Consider the following 21,576-nt stretch of genomic DNA (forward strand, 5'->3'; position numbering starts at 1 on the left):
TGCTCCTTCCAGCAGGTGTTTCGGCCACCCCTCGTGAGAAAACTGCTCCAGTTGCCTTTTCCAGACGGCATGTTTCAGCTCCTTCCAAAGGTCTTTGATAGGATTGAGGTCAGGGGTCATAGAAGGCCACTTGAGAACAGTCCAGTGTTTTCCTCTTGGCCGTTCTCGGGTGTTTTTAGCGGTGTGTTCTGGGTCGTTGTCCTGCTGTAAGACTCTTGACCTGCGACTGAGACCAAGCTTTCTGACACTGGCAGCACATTTCTCTCTAGAATCCCTTGATAGTCTCGATTTCATTGAACCCTGCACAGATTCCAGACCCCCTGTGCCAGAAGCACAAAAGCAGCCCAGAACATGACAGAGCCTCCATGTTCCACAGCAGGGACAGAGTTCTTTTCTTCATATGCTTCATTTCTCCTTCTGTGAACATAGAGCTGAGGTGCCTTGGTAAAAACTTCCATTTTTGTCTCATCTGTCTGTAGGACATTCTCCCAGAAGCTCTGTGGTGTGTCAACATGTAGTTTGGCAAATTCCAGTCTGACTTTTTTCTGATTTGTTCTTTACAATGCTGTCCTCCTTGGTCGTCTCCATAAAGTCCACTTTGGTTCAAACGGCGGATGGTGCGATCTGACACCGATGTTCCTTGAGCTTGAAGTTCACCTTTAATCTCTTTAGAAGTTTTTCTGGGCTTGTTGGTTACCATTTGTATTATCCGTCTCCTTGATTTGTCATCAGTTTTCCTCCTGCGGTCGTGTCCAGGAAGGCTGGCTACAGTCCCAGGAATCTTGAATTTCTGAATATGTGCAGCTGTGGTCACAGGAACATCAAACTGCTTGGAGGTGGTCTTACAGCCTTTACCTTTAACATGCTTGGCTATCATTTTCTTCCTAATCTCCTGAGACAGGTCTTTCCTTTGCTTCCTCTGGTCCATGTTGAGTGTGGTTCACTTCATGTGACTCCCTGTCGCCCTCTATATGAGCCACTGACTGATTACAGGACTGTACACACCTGTGATGCTCATTAGTGACACACCTGGGACTGACATGTCCCTTTGGTCACATCATTTTCAGTCTTTTCTGAGGGTACCATCATTTTTGTCCAGGCCTGTTTCTGGAGTTTATTTTTTTTAATAATTCTGTTGAAGCCTGGTTGAAAAGCGATGTGTAACTTTCATTGGTTAAATTTCATAGAAATTGTCATTTATTACTACTTTTGTCAGACTCAAGTTTTTCTGATCACTGTGAATTTTTCTTTCATTAAACGAAGGGTACCCGCAATTTTGTCCACGTCTGTGAAGGTTTTAGTTTAAGAAATCCAACATACAAGTTTAGTTTAAAAGTAAAGGTTTCTAAGAGGGGGTGCTTTTCATTTTAAAGGTTGACATGTTTTGTGAACAAATTGTTGTGTGCAAATAGAAAAAAAGTCTCTTTGAGTCCTCAAGGTTTCAGAACCTTCTGCAGTCAGTCTAAATACCCCAAATGTTCCATCCACCATGTGAAGGCTCCAATATGAACAGCAGCTGATCTTTGTGCTAAAGATATACAAAGATAGATTGAAACTGCATTCACAGATATATTTTCCTTCAAGCACAGATAATAAAGATAAAACAGTTTTAGTAACAACTGACAATGTGACGAAATGAAAGAATCACATTCAAAATGAGCATCAAAGTGAAAAAGTGAGAGTCATGAAAATGAATGTCTCTCACCTTCATCACTGCGCCAGTTGGTCAGGATCACACGTTTGTCCAGTGGTGTGAGGACGTCCTCTTGTCCTCCAGCCAGCTGAAACACACAGCTGTACCTCCCCCAGTCTTCATCTTTGAGCCCTGAAAGATCCAGATCAACGCTCATCTGGAAGCTCCCGTCATGGTTGGGGAGGATCTCTCCTCTGACCACGTCCTCATGGAGCTCCTCCTCGTCTTTCTTCCAGAACATCTGGGCTCTGTCGGGGTAGAAACCTGTAGCGTGGCAGGTGACCGGAGAGGAGGGAGTCTTCTGGAGGAGAGACACTGAGGGAAGATCTGGAGAACAAGCAGGAAGACACCTCACTCTTTATTAGAGTTTCACCTGGAAAACATCACTGATTCTCTCTCGTGTCCTGCAGTTGGAATGGAATTCAGTACAACTATGAATATATGAGCCATGTGAAGTAAAGTGTTAATGAAGATCTGTTTGTTGTTCAAAACTGCAGCAGTGATGTGATTTTACCTTTTCTCATCAGAGAGCTCCTTCCATAGTTCAGAAACTTCTTCAGTCCATCAGGACATTGCAACGTAAGGTAGTTTTGAAAATAAGTAAATAGTGGTTTGTCATTATCCAATTTTTCTTTGATGACAACAGCCTGTGGGCTTTGAGCGATCCAGGTCTGTGTCGTCAGGTCTAAATATATGAAATCTTCTCCCTCATAACCAAATTTTACGAACGTGTTGACTTCATCTGTTTCATCATCCCAGTCACAGCTTAAAATTGCCTGGACAACGTGACGACCTGAGAGACAGGAGGAGAGACTTCAGAGAGAATCTGTTTAAATCGAGTCACGCTCAGAACATCGACTTGTCAACCTGTGATATCTCTCACACACACACACACCCTCCAACTCAAATGATCAGGCAGATATTTTTTTTATGCCCCAATTCCAACCCAGAGTAAATAAAGTCACAGATGCATCATTGACGACAAGTTTTTTTTTTTTTTTTTTTTTTTTACAATTTTTAATCTAAATATGGTTTTTAAAATGTTCTAAAACTGAAAAAAGGTTCACTCTAAGAAATGCCTATTTGAAATTCATTGAGCATCTCACATTTCTGCATAGATTCTGATGGACCATGTCAACATTTGATATTATTTCTACAGCAACATTTGGAATTAAAACAAATCAAACAGACTGTGTGGATAAAGAAAGAGAAACAAGAAACTATTAAAGTTTGGCCTGATGAAAACTTTTCAACAATTACTTGATGTTTGTCGTTGATGCTGATTGTGTCAATAATTGAGCACAATAAATGAGAGTGTTTTTCAGAGAACTGAAACACACTGATCAGGTTCATCCAGATCGTGGATGTGAGCTGGAGAACAGAAGAAATCAATCTGATAAACTACTGAATCTGTCATCTGAAACCAACATTTACAATCAGTCAGCTTCTCTACACAAAACTCATGATTACAAACAGTGACTGAAGACAGTGTCAGGAAAAAAGAGAAAGTTTAAACAAACCTCCTCTGCTGTTTAAACGCTGCAGTCCAGACTCAACAATTGCTTTGAAGGACAGATGATTTCCCTTCATCCTCTCTGTTCTCTTCTCCCAGTAGTTTGGGTCGTCTTCTGTGACGTTGTTCACCCAGTCTTGTTTTGGCACTGCTCTCTTCTTGTTGCTGTCATAGTGAATGATTTCAACGTCATCAACCATATAAACAGCCACAAACTCTGGGACGTTTGTTAAGTCAGATGTTAGAGCGTAGGAAACCTTCCGAGAGTGCAGCGCTGTAAGAAAAAGATGAAGTGCAGGTTTGAAATCACTGAGCAACATTTACTCTCAAATATGACAACAATCATAAATAAGACACTTTATTTCTCAAAATGTTCAATTGATTCTGTGGTGCTGGGCCGCACATCGGTCTACATGTGGCAAACCCTGGTTTGTGTTTCCAAAGCACCAAGTTTCAAATGAGATGTGATATTTTATGAGATAATAATGAAGACATTAAACCCTCCAACTGATGCGCAATCTCCTAAAAGAGACGCCTAAAAGAGAGTGAATTCTGCAGAAGAAGACGAGCCTTCATGAAGCAGACCTGGATGCTGGACAGATCGCTCCGAGATCACACAGATGGTCAGAGAGCTACTATCAGCTTAGCAAGTTTTTAAAGTGACAGTTATTTTTAACTTACTTTTAACACTATTAGCAATTTATTCTTATGTTCTCTGGTCACTTATCACTAAGAATATGGTGAGCAATACTATTGGCAGCTAAAACACTCAAAACAATTATTTAAATCTCAGGCCATCGTGAAGTCCTAAAAAAAAGTTTCTTCCTTTTTTTAGCTTCATGATTCTCTCATGCTGCTGTGTCCCTGTAAGGTAAAGCATCCTTTGTGTCTCAGTTTTTGAGCATTTTCTGGACAAAGTGGAGCAGATCAATCCTCAGGCTGGTGTCTGGGCTCCACAAAACTGATTTGCAAAGCAGGAAGTTCGTCCTTAAAGCTGCTGTAGGCAGGATTTTGCTAGTCACTGCTAATTTTTCTGTGTTTTCTTTGGATTAAATGTTAGAGTATCCATTGATAATCCTTTAGGAGTGTAGCATAACTGCACTACTGTGAGGGCGCAGCGTTTCCATCTGTCTCTGTTCTGAGCTGAAAAGGAATCTCGACAGCTCCAGGTACCTTTGACCAATCAGAAGAGCCTCTGAAGCTCGAACCGTGATTGGTCGAGGGGCGTTCGTCACACGTTCTTGTGGGAAGGGCTTAACTTGCGTGAGGGCGTGATGTCAGAGACAACAGGACAGGATTGGCTGTGCTGGGTTTCAAATCGCCATCTTAGATGGGTCAAATCACCATCTTGCTTAGGTAACCCTAAGCAAGATGGCAGAGATGCGGAATCCTGCCTACAGCACCTTTAAAGTGGCCTCCTGTCCTCGTTCAGTTTTTGCTCAGTACTTCTGTAGAATTTTATTGAAGATTCAGATCCAGATTCCTTTATTCATCTGAAAAGTAAACTAATGTTTCTGTCTGCTCATCTGCCATTTGGAACTGTAATGACTGATGAGAGACTCTCAGGATGTCTCCGGCCGGCAGGGAAAAGAGAGGAGCCATCAAGATGTTCTGAAGTTTACGATCAGTGTTTAGAAATGATTCATCCAGTCAGGTGGAGGAGAAGGTCTCATGATTGAACTCTGAAACTATTTTTAGTTACAATAACTGACGTCACAGTGAGTTTTTTTAGGAGCTCTGTAACTTCCTCAAATGTAAATACAGTTGTACAGTCCAGAGTGGATTTCTTATTCTGGTAGCATGAGCTGTTGTCTTAACAGTTACTATTTCAGCAAAATCCTGTTTGTTGGACAGAAATGCCTCATTAAGGACGTTAAGTCTGTATTCTGGTGATAAATAAATGAAGAACCTTCACTCAAAAAAATCCCTCTTTGAATGAACTTAAAAAAATCATGGAAAGTATTTCCACATGATTAAATTTCTTTTTTTCAGCATTAAACAATGTAGTTAGTCCAATGTGATGTATTTAAGTTGTATCAACTTAATCTTTTTATGTCATTTGAACTAATTTACTAGGATTGGGTCCAAATCAGTTTAGTTGTGTTGATTCAACTGATTCATTAGGGTTCTTGTAACTTGTGTATTATGGTTGGGACCAACTAAATTTAATACTATTAGACCAACTAATTTGACCGTAGTAAAATTACACCAGTATATTAAGTTGATCCAACCAAGGTTAAATAAGTCGGCCAAACACAATTTCCTATTGATTGCCCAAAGCCATTTAATCAAATGGAAATACTTTCCATGATTTAATTACATTCATTCAACGAATACAATTTTAGTTTAAACGGTTTGGTGTCAAGTGGAAAGAAACCTAAAAGAAAAGGTACACAATTCCATGCAATTTTTGTATTTTTATTTTTCAAAATAGTCACAATGCTTAACTCTTACAGTAATTTGAAATGGAACAATGCAGCAGTATGCAACAACACAAAAACGTTGCCTTTTTGGGTAAGCTGAAATAAACATCCACTAAATGGTGGGCATTAACAGGAAAGAAACAGGAAAATGCTGCCGTAAAATATTGTTTCTCCAAATAGCAATATTAACAAAAGCAGTAGCTTCAACAAAATAAAAGTGCAGTTCTCTTTTTTCAAATAATAATAAAATTATAGATCACAGTGCTTCCCTGCTGTTTTTAAATACACCAATAAAATAAATCACAGTATCTAACAATAGAGCCATTAAAACAAAAACAGATACCGTCAACTTAAAAAATTTTTTTTCTGACTGTTCAAACAAAACACCACTTTTGTGGTAGTACAAATCAAATCAGATGGATCAGCACTTGATACTTATTCCACTTCAAAGGAAAAAAACAACAACAAAGAAACCAGACAAAAAAAGACTACTCAAAATGAGACTACAGCAAGATCATATCTTGCCTTGTTTCTGACTGTTAACTGTTGGGAGATGGGACTAGCTCCTGAATCTCCTCCCATTTAAATATTTGTCCTTCACATATAACTAGTCATCTGAGCTCTAATTCCTGTGTGAAGGATAACTTCACTAACGGCAAAGGAATGTTTTGAGAGCTTGCACTTTCCTGGATAGTCTGCTTCCGTCTAGTTCCATTATGATCTTCTGAAGTGCTTCGAAGGTATATTTCAACTCCGGAGGGTAGCTCAGGTTTAGAGCATACACAAGAGCGAGCAACATCGCAACAGCAAAAGGAACATTTCTCAAGTTGTTGAGTACCTCCACCCCTTCCAGAATGATTCCAACATCCTCTGGGTCATCAGCAGGCCCGGCTCCTTCCTGTCGGATGACAAATATTCCAAAGACCGTCTCTGCCATAGCTGCTCCGGAGCCTTCGTCATCAGCCTGCCGAAACAATTCAGAATAGGTCAATGATTTTTCTCTAATATACATTTGATTCCCCCCCCCCCCCCCCCCCCCCCAATTATCTTAATTCACATAATCAAAACGAATGATTGACAGCATTTCCCACAAACAAGTGTCATGATAAATCCAAAGGAGGCTTATAGGTAGAACTCACGTATTTGCCATTTCACCAAGTAAATTGTTCTGTTAGGATATCAATTTGTAAATACACACCTTGTTTATTTACAAATGCAATGCTGTCAGCATGTAGGGAGAATTTAAAAAGAATTTTTTTAAGACCATATCTTTCCCAATTTTACTGCCGATTGGAACCCAGATGTAACCACCTATTGTAACTGATCAAAACCTTATTAAACACTTAAACAAGTTAAATTCACATACCATGTATTCCTTCACCAGCTTCTCTGGATCTTCATTCAAGTAGACACAAAGACCTTTGAGGACGCATTCTCGTCGGATGTCAATGGTGTCCGCCTAAGTAAGCAGATCAGAGAAAATATGGGGGAAAAAAAGACACCCTTCAACAGTAGAACAGCATCTCAACCTAACAATGGAGCAGCTTTCACCTAGCTCAGACAACTTTTAACAGAAAAGCCTTTAAAACAGAACCATTTTTATGTATGACTATACAATTTTAAACTGAAACAAGTTCGTAGCTTTTCTTATGTATCTTACTTCAATCTATAATTGTGTACAGTAATGATATGAGTTATAATTAATTTCCAGAACAGTCATTTCCACAATAGGGGAGATGCAGTGCGATAACAACAGTTCCTTTTATTTTCCATCACTATCATACCTGGGTTGAGGGTACCATGATGCTCTTGATTTTTTTCCCTTGAGCACCACCTTTTTTGGCAAACGCCTTGAGCAGATTTCCAGAGTTTGCATCCAGCCCAGAGAAGAACTTAGACTGCAGGTGCAGTGTTGTGATTCTCTTGAATTCCGAACTCACCTATAGTACAATTAAAAGAAAGAACAGTGGCAAACAAAACTCAACTCTGCTCATTTTGATGTCAATATCACACTTCATTTGGAAGCTCGGGCCATTCAAGACATGCAAATGCATAACCATGTATTTATCCATCTGTCTGTGTTTCCAATGCCATATACAGTCCTGTCAGAGAGACGGCTCAGCAGAAAGACAGACATCCTTCCTTGTGATGTCTCGTAAGGAGTTTTCCTGTAATGTAGCATTGTATTAAATTAGTATCAGTTTGATCCATCACATATTCATTCACTCACCTCGCGCACATTGAAGAGAGCTGGCCACCGTGTTTTGAAATCAGCAATCATTGGTGCCTCTCCAACAACTTCTTCCCTTCTGAGGGCAAAGGTCTTGTCCATCATCATTCCGACTTTTTCATCATTATTTCTTTTTTGTGCTTCTGACAGGAGGGCCACTCTGACCATTTCGAGTGTCTTTGCTGTTTCACCAGATGGATAGGCAGGGCAATAATTCACCTCTGCTTTTTTCGGCCTTTTAACACCATAGGCAGGACTGCACTTGCCATCAGGTTTGTGCGTTAGGGCATTCACCGTAACTTCTGGACAGCCAAGCCCCCTGAGCTTTGTTCTGTAGTTTCCAAGTTTATACTTCAAGCTTGCCTTCCATCCACCATATCCAGAGACGGAACCTGGCTCTTTCAGACATGGATGCTTCAATATCAGAGCTTCTGCCACATCCTCAAACTCTGAGTCAGAGAGGTACACTTTGTACTTGATTATCGTTTCAGCCAAGCCATTAAGAATGGAAGATTTCAGTCTTGCATCAGGATTCAACAAAGTTCCAGTTGCTTTGAAAGCAGCATTGGCCCTGTCCAGCTGCAGTTCGGTATCATAGGAGAACTTCGGAACCGGGAAGACTACAGGCCATGCAGACGATCTTGAGGAGGTGGACTCGGAAGAAGACAGGATGTCGGTGTCAAATGAGCAGCAAGATGAAAGGGATGATGAGGAGTCATCTGGACAGCAGGAGGAGGTAGAAGCTGAGGAGGGCGGGGGTGCGAGGGGAGGAGGAGCTGAGTCACTAGACTGACCAAGTGGATCCGAAATAAAGATGACCTTGATGGTTCCTTTGTCTTGAACATCTGACATTGACACCAAGTTGGTGAATTCATTCCCGAATTCTGCATCCATGAATTGAAGCCTGAAACGGCCCTCTATTCCACAATCTGTCTTTATTTGCTCTGAGAGTTCACTGACAGACTGTGGAATCCCATTGGGAAGAATCAATCTCTGGGAATTGTTTTCTCCTAGGATGATTCTTAGTTTCACCGGGGCAGCCATTATACAATCTGTGAAAAGAGAACGAGAACAATAATAAAATGTCCTTTTTAACAAGAGTAGATCTGTAATTTAACAGAAAAATCAGAGGATAAAGGAATCATTCAACATTTAACCCTCCTGGTCCTTCCTTTCTTCTTTTCCTTAATCCCCCCTCCTGTCTCATTCCTTCCTTTGATCCTTTCTCCATCCTTCTTTCCACCACCCTTTTCACTTCCTTCCTCCCAGCCACCCTTCTTTCTTTCCACCACCATTTTCTGACCCTCCTTCTTTCCTCCATCCTCCCCTCCTTTCCCCCTACTCTATTTTTCTTTCTCCCTCTACCGTTCCTTTGTTTTCGTTCCCTTGAACCGGGTGGACAGCAGAAGGGTTAATCAGTTACTGCACTTTATAAATGTATGTATCTTTTTAATGTCACCATTCTGAGATGTCCAACAAAGTAGTCTGCAAGAGGGTAGTAATCAGCAAGTTCACCAAGCTCAATCAAAACAGTTTCTCTGGCAGGACATGCACCCAGCTCAAAGGCCCTGAAATGTTCCCTGTACCAACCAGAAAGCCTTTTCAGCATGAAACATAGTTTCTCACGTACAATGCAAATCTGCAGGATCTCACCAAAATCAGGCAGTCCACTTGTAGACCCATGAGCAACTATCATCCCATTTCTGAATTGTACACCTTTGCTTGACACACACTTTGTGAGGTGAACTTCAGTTGTACCAGGGAACTTCTGTTCAACAGTTTGAGCCAATTCCTGTCTTAAAATATTCACAGGAACTGTTGACACATTTGTAATCTGAAAGGCAGTATTTTCAAAACTGAATGATCTCAAGTGATATGAAATCATTAACTGATGCTTAGTGGCAAGTGAGAGGGGGATATTTCTAAAGCAATTGGTGTGTCGCACAACCTGCTTAAAGAAACTGTGCTTGGCCTCAAATCGCATGGTCCAGAGCAACACAAGTGGACCAAACATCCTGATCAGATGGGGATAGTGCTCTAAATAATGATGTTTTGGGAGCAGTTTCACATCGGGGAAGAGTTCTTGGTACTTTTGTCTGTGCTCTGAAATTTTTCCCTCAAGATAGGCAATGGACTCATCTGTGTGTGTTGGAGCAACCACAAGCTCCACAATGTCTTTCAAATCCATCAGGATTTCCCATGCCATTTCATCTTCAGGTACTAGATGCCCAATGATGAATGGCAGTAGTCTTAAGAGGGCCCAGTTTTCATGGGCATTTCCACCTATTGTTTTCCTTGATGAAAACGTGTGTTGAATCGCATGTGGCCTATTTGTCTTGTCTGCCCACTTGTAGGGGAAATGCAGGATAGATCTGTTGAGGGTTTCCAGATTGAAATATTTTTTGGAAATCAGCAATGTCAAACAATGTGCGAGCTCAACGGGCACAATGCCCTCAAACACATCATGCATGACATCTGGTGGATAGCCTGTATTAACACTGAAGTAGGCAAGAGTTTTAGTGATAACACAGTGACTTTTCACCCCAAAACAGCTTGTGCCATTCTCCTGAGCTGATTTCACATGACAGTCATGGAGTTCTTTAGTCCTGAGACTGAATGCACCTGACTTAACTTCTTCTGTTTGGATGTCTGTTCTTGTTCCTGTGCAAAATCGGCAGATATAGCCAGAAGAAAAGCTCTCATTAAAACCAGCTAAACTGTGGGCTCCCAGGTTGTCTGCTGCAACAAACTGAATCGTGCCTTTCAGACATCTGCCAAGCGATGGAACAAATACTCCCTCTTCTTCTAGAGTTTTTATATCTTGAAGAAGGGGATGCAAGACACGGTCAAAACCAAAATTGTTCACATCATCTGTCTTACACAAGACTGCCAAGAAAATTGAAGAAAGTGATGAATGTGAGCCTGGAGGGAAATTATTCAAAGTCCAGTAGACTGCACAAAGCTTATGTTTTCTACGAGAAGTACCCAGAGGGTTGCAAACCTCAAAGTCATCTATGTATAAGTTAACCAAAATTGTTAACTCATCCCCTGAGAGAAAACTGTTTCCTTGGAAGAATGAACCATCCTGAGAAGATCTGTAAGTATGTTGCTCACCAGTCACCTTGTTACTCTGCTGGGCTTTGTGGTTTTCAACTACCTTGTCTACAACATCTCTCCTTTCAAAGAGTTGCTGCAAAGACTTCAGTACAGGCACATACTGAAAACTTCTTTTCTCCTTTGCATCAAGTATGTACTCAATGGGTTCAACAACCTTAAAGCTTTGTTTATAATACTGCTTGCGGAGATAGGATGTGCTCAGGGGACCATTCTTCCCTATGGCTTTGAGCAATGGGTTTGATGCACAGAGAGCAGTTACTACTTCTCTTATCACGGACTGATCAGTTGTGGCACTATGTTTCTGAAAAACACCCTCAAGAGTGTTAATGGACAGGGGTAATGTTGCTGAATTTAGCAAGTAGTGCAGTTCCTCTAAGAACTCATCAATTTTTGTGCCTGGCACATGTGCAAAATGCTCCAACTTGAGCAACGCTGCAGCAAAATTTTGCTCAATTACCTCTGGTAAGTTCTTGACGACATCCACATCACTACTCGAACATGCATGTTCTGTTTCAAATGCAAAGTCATCTTGATCAAGTGTCTCTTCCTCAGGATTATCAGAGGATTCTCGTGAAACTCCAGTGATTTTAACTACTCCTGGCTTGAAATCTTTCAATGTATGTGGGTTGTGTTTCCTATTCTTGTGAGAGTGAAATGTTCCATACACATTTGTTGTAAAACTGCAACCCTCAAACATACAGAAAACAGTTTCGTTACTCCTCAAATGAGTGCCAATATGTATAAAATAATCCTTTTCTGTTGGCAGATCGTTACAGGTGCACAAACAACAACTGAATGTTGAAACTTCCAGCAGCTCCTGAGTGTTTTGTTTAGGATGGACTCGACTTAAATGAATGTGAACAGCATTCCATGTCTTAAAAGTACATGGGCATGTTGTGTGGGGGCATGGATAACGTTGCCTATGACGGTGCTGTAGTCTAATATGTTTAAGCAGCTCAAGTCTACTGGATAGAGATACAGTACAGTCCTTACACCTCCACATCTCCTCACCTAAAATACATTCACTGTTTTGGAGAGGAATCCAGGTCTGACAGGATGAGTTTCACCCAGCAGGCACTTCTGCAGTTGAACGCAGGCACAGGTTAAGTCGGACCGGACCCTCCTGCAATCAGAAATCGAGAGAACAATCAATTAATGTGAATGGAAGTCAATATGTAATTACTGAAACACCTGGATCTGGATGAGTGGAACAGGTAGCTCAAAGACTAGGGATTGAGCAATCAACATAGATATGATAAATTCACAACTTATACACAACGTATTGTTGTAATTGTGTTAAGGTGCACCTGTCAAGAAAATACATTTGGCTGAAACTGGCACACATCCCAAAAAAAATATGCAAGATCTAATCTCTAGTACCCCTTTCACACTGGCCAAAAAACCCATTTAAACCCGCTATTTACCCGAGTCCTCGTGGCAGTGTGAAAGTGTTCACTCGGCATTAGACCCGGGTTTTTCAACCCTGCAATCGACGCGGGTTTTTAGCGGGTCACTACGAAAGGGAGTGTGAAAGGCAGACGCGAGCCGACGCGGTAACTTACGTGGTGACGTCGACGCAGTGTGGCTACGTTAGCGAGCTAGTTGTTGTTTCTGGACACAGCGTGAGATTTCCTTCGTCAACATGACCCAGTATTGGCAAGATAGCGAGACCAGAGAGCTGCTCTGGATCCGTGGGGAAGAAGAGATTTGTCTACAGGTAACGGGGACTGAGCTCTAGTCCGTTGTTTACTTTCGCTTTGCTCCGTCGCGCTGATGATGTCATCAACGCGGGACACTATCAGCGCGAGAAGACGCGGCTCGCCAGCAGGCGGTTAGACGCAAGTCTGCATGCAGTGTGAAAGGACACAAAAGGCGATTAGCGGGTTGATTAGCGGGTTGAAAACACGGGTCGACCCACGAGTTGCAGTGTGAAAGGGGTATAGGTGAGGCATCGCTGCAGCCACACTGCAATCCTGCACTGAAAATGTTACTAAGGATTTTAACCACCACCACCACCATCCCCCGAACACACTTCATACCTTTTCCAGAAAAGATGTTGCCACTGATGCAAGCGAATGGAAGACAGATGTAGAGGGACAGCTCACTTGAAGACACAGGACACTTTGGTGACAAACTTCTGTGAGAAAATGAGGGAGATCAATCAATTCTTGCCCATGAAGGTCAAGTTAGCAAGTAACAATTGACAGAGATACATCATCCAGTGTGAAAACAAAGATGCTACAAGATGTTAAAAGATTCTTCCTTTCATTATTATTATAATTATTATTACCACAAAGCAACATTATCAAAAAATGGACTGCAGTATTGTTAAACAAATGAACAGGCAGAATACTATTCATACAGCCAGGCAACTATCCATGTAATCTATCTTGAGAATAAAAACATAACTGCAGGGAGAGGAAGACAGGTGCACATCTATATCTGCCATCATAATAACAAACGGCTCTTTTTGAATATTAAGTTTATTTACTCTTAAAAGTTGAATTGTTGTGAGACACAGTTAATGTGCGTTCAGGCGAGCGATTGTAGTTCCTCCACTTTCCCCCATTTCCTCACTCTTTCAAAACTTAGATCCAGTATTCCTTCGATTTAGCGGCTGCAGCTTCACCGCTACGGACTCATACCGTGTCCCACAAGGGTCAAACGCGCTGCGACGGGGTAACAGCTGCCAGTACAGAAACGCTGCATATGGATAAACTCGCACACAAACGTTTGGCGAGTCGTCCGGAGACGGGCTGTCAGCTGCTGCGCCGTACGCCCAATATTGTTATGTCTCCACCGTCCGCATGCGTTTGTGATTAGCCTTTTAGCATTAGCACCGAGTGTCTCAAGTCGCTCAAAAGTTAAAATATTTTAACTCTGGCTACGGGCGGCCTCAGGTGGCTCGTTCTGGGCTACAGGATGCGAGTGCAGAGATCGCTCGTAGTCGCTCATGGCCTTTGAGTGAACATGGCATAAAATACAAACAACCATATAAAACAACCTGCGACCAAACAACCTGCACACAGTTCCGCTGCAACGCGCACTAACCAGAAACATTTATGCAGAGTATTTCGTTTGCATTTAGATGGTTAATAATGAAGTTTTACAACATACCTTTTCCATGTGCGCGGTCAGTTACTCTTCCCAGGTGTCACTGCGAACTGTCGCAACAGCAAAGTCTCGCGGATCATCGCGATATTCACGTTGCTTTCACTGCCTAATTGTACAAACGCAATTTCTTCACGTATCTGCAATGTGAATTAATTTAATAAATGTTTAGTTGCTTGACTTCATGTAAAGCCAACATGATTTTATCATGTTCATGATGGAAACATTAAATTATAGCTTAGATGACACATGTTACAATTGAGTTAATGGAACAGCCCACCAGTTTGCTTATTTTGAGTGTTCCATGGATATCATTTGTTCAATCGTGTGTGTGTGTGTGTTTGTGTGTGTCACACAAGTAGTACAGGACATGGTAAGTATAGGACAGCAAAGTTAAAGGTGCTGTAGGCAGGATTCGAAGACCGAAGCAAGATGGCGATTTGAAACAGCTAAGATGGCGATTTGAAACCCAGCACAGCCAATCCTGTCCTGTTGTCTCTGACATCACGCCCTGATGCAAGTTAAGCCCCTCCCACAAGAACGTGCGACGAACGCCCCTCAACCAATCACGGTTAGAGCCTCAGGGGCCCTTCTGATTGGTCAAAGATACCTGGAGCTGTTGAGATTCCTTTTCAGCTCAGACCAGAGACAGATGGAAACGCTGCGCCCTCGCGGTAGTGCAGTTATGCTACACTCCTAAAGGATTATCAATGGATACTCTAACATTTAATCCAAAGAAAACACAGAAAAATTAGCAATGACTAGCAAAATCCTGCCTACAGCAGCTTTAATTATCTGCAAAGGATGCTTTTCTAGCAAATAGAAGCATAATTAAGCACATTATCAGCCCAATAAGATAATATTAAAATAATAAATCTTGTATAATTTTAAGATGATACTTACAATCCAAACAAACTTACAAAGTATACTTTAATTTGACTACTTAAATATATTAGTACATACAAAATCCTATATTTAAAGCATGCTCACTGTACTTTGTTATTCCACTTCAGCACACAAAAGTACACAAAATACACTTTAAGTTGAGCTTTATTACAACTTAATTACAATTTAAATATATTCGGTACACAATTAGTTGTTCCAAAACAGCACTCTTTAAGTTTACAAATTTCAAACACACTTGAGTACACGAAGTGTGCTAACCTTTAGTACACTTAGTACATTTATTTTTCACCTGGGATAGCCTGTACCAGAACTTTTCCAGAGCTGCTGGAGGAGCAGGGCACTGAGCATTGAGAAGAGACGATGAGATTGTTCAGTAGGACTGAACAGTGAGACCACAATTAGAATAAAAAACTGGAACAAATACTAATCCAAATCTGTCTTGATGTCTTTTATATAAAAATCACGTTATCAAGGCTCATATCAGGACACAACAGTTTCTAAACCGGAGCCTTCAAATGAGAGCAAATTTCCAACGAGGATTCAAATATTTTCAGAGAAAGCAAGAAAAACTCCGGGAAGATATGGTAAGTATATGAAATCTACCTGGAGCTGCGGTTGGGATTCCCAGCAGAAAGAGAACCGTGAGGAGCTTCATTGTCACCGATCCATACTTTATTCCCATTTGGACGAGTCACAGTTCCTCCAAGTTTGTGCGTCTGAGCAGAAGAAGCAAAGTTCAAAACAAAAGGAGGAAAAGAAGGCATTTTCCTGCTTCTGGATGAGCCTACCCTGACCTTTGAGTTACTGCATAAAATGGAAGTGCCTTTATGCAATGTTAAACACTCACCTTTCATACTGTAATAAAATCAAGGTTCGTCTTAAGAATGGCTCACACTGGAACTTTATGTGATGATTTGGGATTTCTGCAGGATGTGGACATTCTCTTGTCGCAGCTACATGTTAAGGTCACTTCAGACAATCAGAAGCTAAATTTGAGGCGACTGTGACAGATTATTTAGGCTCACGTTGTTACAGCTTTGTTGGGGATGGCGGGTATCACCAGGAAGCTCTTCATTTGCCATGACTGCTGTGTGTGTGTACGTGCACGCATACGGCAGGGCGGAGGCCTTTTACAAGGTTGCACTTGAGAGAGGAAACAGGGCTCTCCCCCTCTCAAGCCCTACTTTGTTACCGAGCACATGTGCCAGGCACATCCTCTGATCCGCCATTTTAACTTGAGTCTTTGGCTGGCCGCCATTTTGATCTGTAGTTCCATTCCCAAGTCCTCTATTCCATCTCCATCTCACAAACCATCGCTCTCCCTCACACCTCACACACACACACACACACACACACTCATACAAATACGACTTGTATAGACACCTCGATAGAATTGTGTGTTTGGTTTTGCTTGATTGTTAATAAATATAATTTTGGAATCATTTGTGTCGTTAGTGTTTCACGAATGTCGATCTCTTCTGACCAAGAACTCCGGAATCCTTCAGGTTTTACTGTTAAAATGTGATAATTGTTAACAATCTAATTATTAATCCAAATTCCAAATTAATAGTTTAACCAAGTTTATGAGACTGATTACAACAAATTTGCTATCTTTTCCTACTGAACGTAGGTGGTGCCCTGAGGTTATCTGGTGACAATCAGATCCAAAATTCTTCAATTAATCGTTATCTTTGATAATCATGAATTGTTACAGATAGCCAAATTCATTAATTTGAAAATCACAACATTATTGGTGCCGCCCATGTGAGCCAGAAGAACATTAATGCTGTGAACCCCAACAGCTTTAAAGCCCAATATATAAAGCTAAGACATGCACAGAGTCATAAAGCTGATAAACAGTGGTTGAACTCTGTTAAAGGGGAAACCTCTGCTGAAGGGTGACAAGTTTTAAATTAAGGATGTAACATTCTTTGAGTGAGAGTCCCAAGGTGGTGTTGTTGGTTTGTTTAACCTTTTTTTACTGACACCAGAAGAAACTTCTTCAGTCCTGACTTGGTTACACTCAATTTAAACAAAGCACAACAAGCTAATTCCACATGATATGACTATACAAGTATGAGCTATCACACACAGTCACTGCCCCACACCCTTCAAAGCAGCTGCACTCCCATTTGGTGTTGTCCTTGTCTTTGCTTGAAGTCAACTGTCATGTTGATATTAGCACTCTGATCTCACAGAGGGAAAGTGGTGGGTTAAAATGTCGAACAGGCCTTTCTGTGGCAAACTGATCTGTTATGAGCACATGACACTGCAGTTTTCTCTTTCAGCTTCGATACTGTAGCGAACCCAGCCAGACAATGGAGAAGATTACTGATGTTTCGCAACAGAATTTATTTCCACTCCTTCAAACCTTCCCTCAGGAAACAAAATAAGAGCTTGTTCCCATTCCAGCCAGGTGCTCTTACAGTTTATACATTTTCTGATGATGTATCTGTTTCCCCTGTCCTTTTCCTTGATTTTTGGGAGTTTGTCTGATACTTTCCTTTTTATGTCATATGACTGTTTCTTTTAACGCTATACTTCCTGTGCCACCGGAAGTGCATCAAAATTAAGGCTTGAAACATAAAATATACCTTCAAAATAAAAGCATGGAAGGAACAATAAAACAGCTAAACAAAAACATGTAAAAAATGACACATGATACCACAGCAGTCACAGCACCGTCTTTCTTGTTTTCCCACGTTCCCCTCATGAAAAATCACATTCAAAGATTCTCACGAGTAAAACTTTAGTCCTGCTCGACTGAAAACTTGCAAATATTCAACAAGTGACATGTAGAAAAATTTAATTTACCACATATATTCAAAAAAGCCATCTGCTTTTTGTAAATTAGTGTTTGGTTTCTAAAAGAATGATCATTTCCTCAGATGGGGCACAATAAGAAGAATTTTGACTTTTCGTTGTTTGTTTTCTTCCCTGTCATTGTTCAGAATTCTTCTGATGATTTGTTGCTTCCCTTGAAAACTCAGCCCATGAATTCTTTTACATGAACTATACAAGTCATTTTCCATTTAATAAATCATTCTACATATAAAACAGAAGTGGATGCAATGAGGTCAAACCCAGTCATCATATATTGATATGATTTTCCTAAACAAACAAAAACGAGAGGCCCACCAGGGAGGCACCCAGCTGTCAGAGGTCGCCCTCTAATGGAGAACTTCTCAATGTTAACATGTAAACTTTTTTTTCATTCCAGAGAGTTTTAAATCTGCAGAGTTGCTTGTCTGATCAACCACAGGGAGAGAAAACTTTTCTTGAAAGTCCTGAATTATCTTTAGGAAATATTTCTTTTTGTCAAAGATCCACTGAGGCCTCAAATGACCAAAAAATAGACTGAAAACACTTTTAGAAGTCCTTTATTTTCTTAAGAACCTTAATAAGCAAAAGAGAAAAATGAACTGAGCAAACACTCACACAAAAAAAAAAACACTTTAATATATCGATAGTATCAAAAGTTTTACCGAATATCTATCTTCAGTGCAACAAATGAAATGCAATTTTAAAGGAATACTCCACCCACAAAACGATTTGGCCTCATTTTCTACTCACCCTCATGCTGAGAAACACTCTGGAGCACTTTTTTGATGTTTCAAATGCAGTTGGAGATGTTTGGGGATTTTCGTTGTCAACAAACAGGGACCGACAGAGCCCGACAGAAAAAATGGTCCATAAAGTCCACAAAACGTTCCCATTTTCCTTCACACTGCTCGTCCACTGTAATCCAGGAGTCCTGAGCTCGTAAAGTCCATAATTAATTCTTAACAAGGTCATTTAGTACATTTTAAGAGCCCAAACAGGGCGCTCTCATACAGCTCCATTGCATGTCTGAGCGTGCACCCTGAACTACGGAAGCCGCGGCAGACCAAGCCAGACGCTTGTGCCCTTTCAGCAGGACACCGGATTCAAAGCTTTAAAACAGTAGCCAATCACTTTTGTGATTGTCCACAGCTCGGTCACTCACAGCAGAATATAAACAGCGGAACTTCTTCTTCTACGCTTGCAATTTAGAAAAGTAGTCGCTGAAAGCGCGCAAGCTTGGTCTGCCGCGGCTTCCGTAGTTCAGGGTGCGCGTGCAGACAAGCAATGGAGCTGTACGAGAGCGCGCTGTTTGGGCTCTTAAAATGTACTAAATGACCTCGTTAAGAATTAATTATGGACGTTACGCGCTCAGGACACTTGGATTACAGCGGAGAGCAGTATGAAGGAAAATGGGAACGTTTTGTGGATTTTATGGACCATTTTTTCTGTCGGGCTCTGTCGGTCCCTGTTTGTTGACAACGAAAATCCCCAAACATCTCCAACTGCATTTGAAACGTCAAAAAAGTGCTCCAGAGTGTTTCTCAGCATGAAGGTGAGTAGAAAATGAGGCCAAATCGTTTTTTGGGTGGAGTATTCCTTTAAAGCATCATCCAAACTGAACATCGATAAAAAACTTTTTCAGCTGAAATCCAAACATACAGCATGTACATATTAAATACAGTTTTCTATATCAATGCCACATTGACTGTGTTAAAATGCGTTTAGATGTCTCCTCGGTTGGATTTTCCAAGGATCATAACTGACACAAATGTTGAACGTCATGAAGGAAAATTGCCTTTCCTTTGGTTTTCTCGCTAAATCGTTGCATTCTCAAAGATGCTAAGAAAAGTACTGACTCCAGAACATCTGGACAACAGCATCAGCATTAATGAAGTAGTCCCAGAACACCACACTGCAGATCCATGAATGAATGAAGCAGGAATACAGGTGAGCAGAGTTGATGACACTCAAGGACAAAAACAGAAATCACATCAGAACAATGTGATTTCGTCAAAGACTTTTTCTTTCAACCTTTGATGTTCATCAGAGGCAGAATCCCCCATAAATAATCCGGTTTGCTTCTCACTGGTCTCCTGTCAACATAAATAAAGATGAATAATAAAGCTGTTAGTTTGATTGCAATCCAGTTTTCATCTTTGAATCAATGTCTACATTTGTGTTATTTTTCTGTAAACACACCCGATCAAACAGAGAAATGTGTCAAAAGTCTTCAATTCAAACGTCAGATATTAATGATTTGTTATATTTTGAGTTTGACTGCAGTGTTGGAGACTTTGGGCTTATTTAGGAAATCGGTTCACCTCATGTACTCACTTTCTTCACTGCTGATCTTCTTCTGGTGAAGGTGAACTTTCAGAAGCTTGAAAACAAAGTTCAATGTGTAAAAGAGCAAAAATTGTTTTCACTGATTTCTGTCATGCTGTTTGTGTTGAATATATCATTTCAAAGTGAATCAAAAAGTACTCACTCTTGGTGCGTCTGAACCCTGAAAAACAGGAAGTTTCGTTCAGAATTTATACTCAGAGATAATAAAATGTAATTATCTGTAACTTCAACATCAGAGCAAACAATAGAGTCTGAAGGAGTAAAGCTAAACTTAATATTCACCTATTTAAGATGTTGTGTAAAGGTCTGGTCACAGTACAAAGATAGACAGTCTTAAAACTCCAGTTACATATATTTTTTCTGTTTTACAATATTCCTTTGTGCTTGCTGCTCCTCACCAAGTTGCCATGTATGGCTCATTATCTTTAAAGGGGCTGTATCATGCAAAATTCACTTTTTGTATGTTTTAACCTTGTTATGTACTCACCAAAAACACCCCCAAAGCGTTTTTTTTCCCTTCGTGCCTGCATGTTTGAGCTTTCCTCGAGTTTGTGCTGCTCAGAGAGGCAGTCCCTCCCGCGCCCGTGAAAACGCTCTGTTTTCCCATGTTCACGTCACACGGTGAAGATGGCTCCCCTGACCCCCCCCCCCCCCCCCCCCCCTCCCCCCGCAGGCCCTCGGCAATCAGCATTGCTGCTTTTTTCTAACTCTGATTACGGAGACAAACTTTAACCATCGTCTGAAAGCAACAATCAAGCAAGAGCAAGAGTCTGAAGAGTCTGAAGAGTCTGAAGGGTCTGCGCTTGGTGAGTTTCTAACAGGAAAAGTGTGGTGTTGAAAAGAGTTTGTGTATAAATGATGTGCACTGTTGACGCCAATACTCTAGATGGCACTGTTTACTGTACGTGGCCTGTGGAGGGTTTTATGAAAACGACGAGTCAGTCGGGTCTGCAGATAGCAGACGGTGTTCCTGTGTTTTTTGTGCTGCTACGAATAAAGCCAGCTGAGTTGCAGCATTTTCCTCTCCGTCGTCTTTCATCTTTAAGGACAATTACCCACACAGTCTGACACAACAAAAAGATGTTTTCGCGTGTATTTCCGTTTAGAGAAGCAAGAGCTAAAGAGCTAAAGCTAACCCTTAGAGACGTTAACGAAGCGCTGATTGGTTGAACTACGCTGTCAGTCAAAGTCCACAGGGGGAGAGGCGGGATTTTCAGTGAAACTGAGCATTTTCTCTTCCGGGTTTCAGAATTAGCCCCAGAAAATCTTTTATTTCACACAAAATGACTTTTGCTTTGCGCCAAAAATAAACTATTACCATGTTAGAGCCATTTCTAGGGTTTGGACTAGCTAAAAAAGCATGATACAGCCCCTTTAAGATGTTGTTTCTCATACCATTGCTGGTGTGTGCTGT

The 21,576-nt window shown here is 41.0% G+C and overlaps 1 protein-coding gene across 1 annotated transcript; it reads right to left on the reverse strand.

The window, feature by feature from the left end:
• Window positions 1–705: 705 nt before the first annotated feature.
• Window positions 706–7,967, reverse strand: LOC115409742 (major histocompatibility complex class I-related gene protein-like). Its single transcript, XM_030121016.1, has 7 exons — window positions 7,860–7,967; window positions 6,996–7,088; window positions 6,468–6,593; window positions 3,214–3,463; window positions 2,208–2,486; window positions 1,739–2,020; window positions 706–737 (listed from the first exon to the last, which is right to left on the reverse strand). The coding sequence occupies exons 1-7, from the start codon at window positions 7,965–7,967 to the stop codon at window positions 706–708; spliced, it is 1,170 nt and encodes a 389-aa protein (XP_029976876.1).
• Between the last annotated feature and the right edge of the window lie 13,609 nt (window positions 7,968–21,576).

The sequence above is a fragment of the Salarias fasciatus genome, chromosome 22 (genome assembly GCF_902148845.1).
Source record: "Salarias fasciatus chromosome 22, fSalaFa1.1, whole genome shotgun sequence".
NCBI classification, from domain to species: Eukaryota; Metazoa; Chordata; class Actinopteri; order Blenniiformes; family Blenniidae; genus Salarias; species Salarias fasciatus.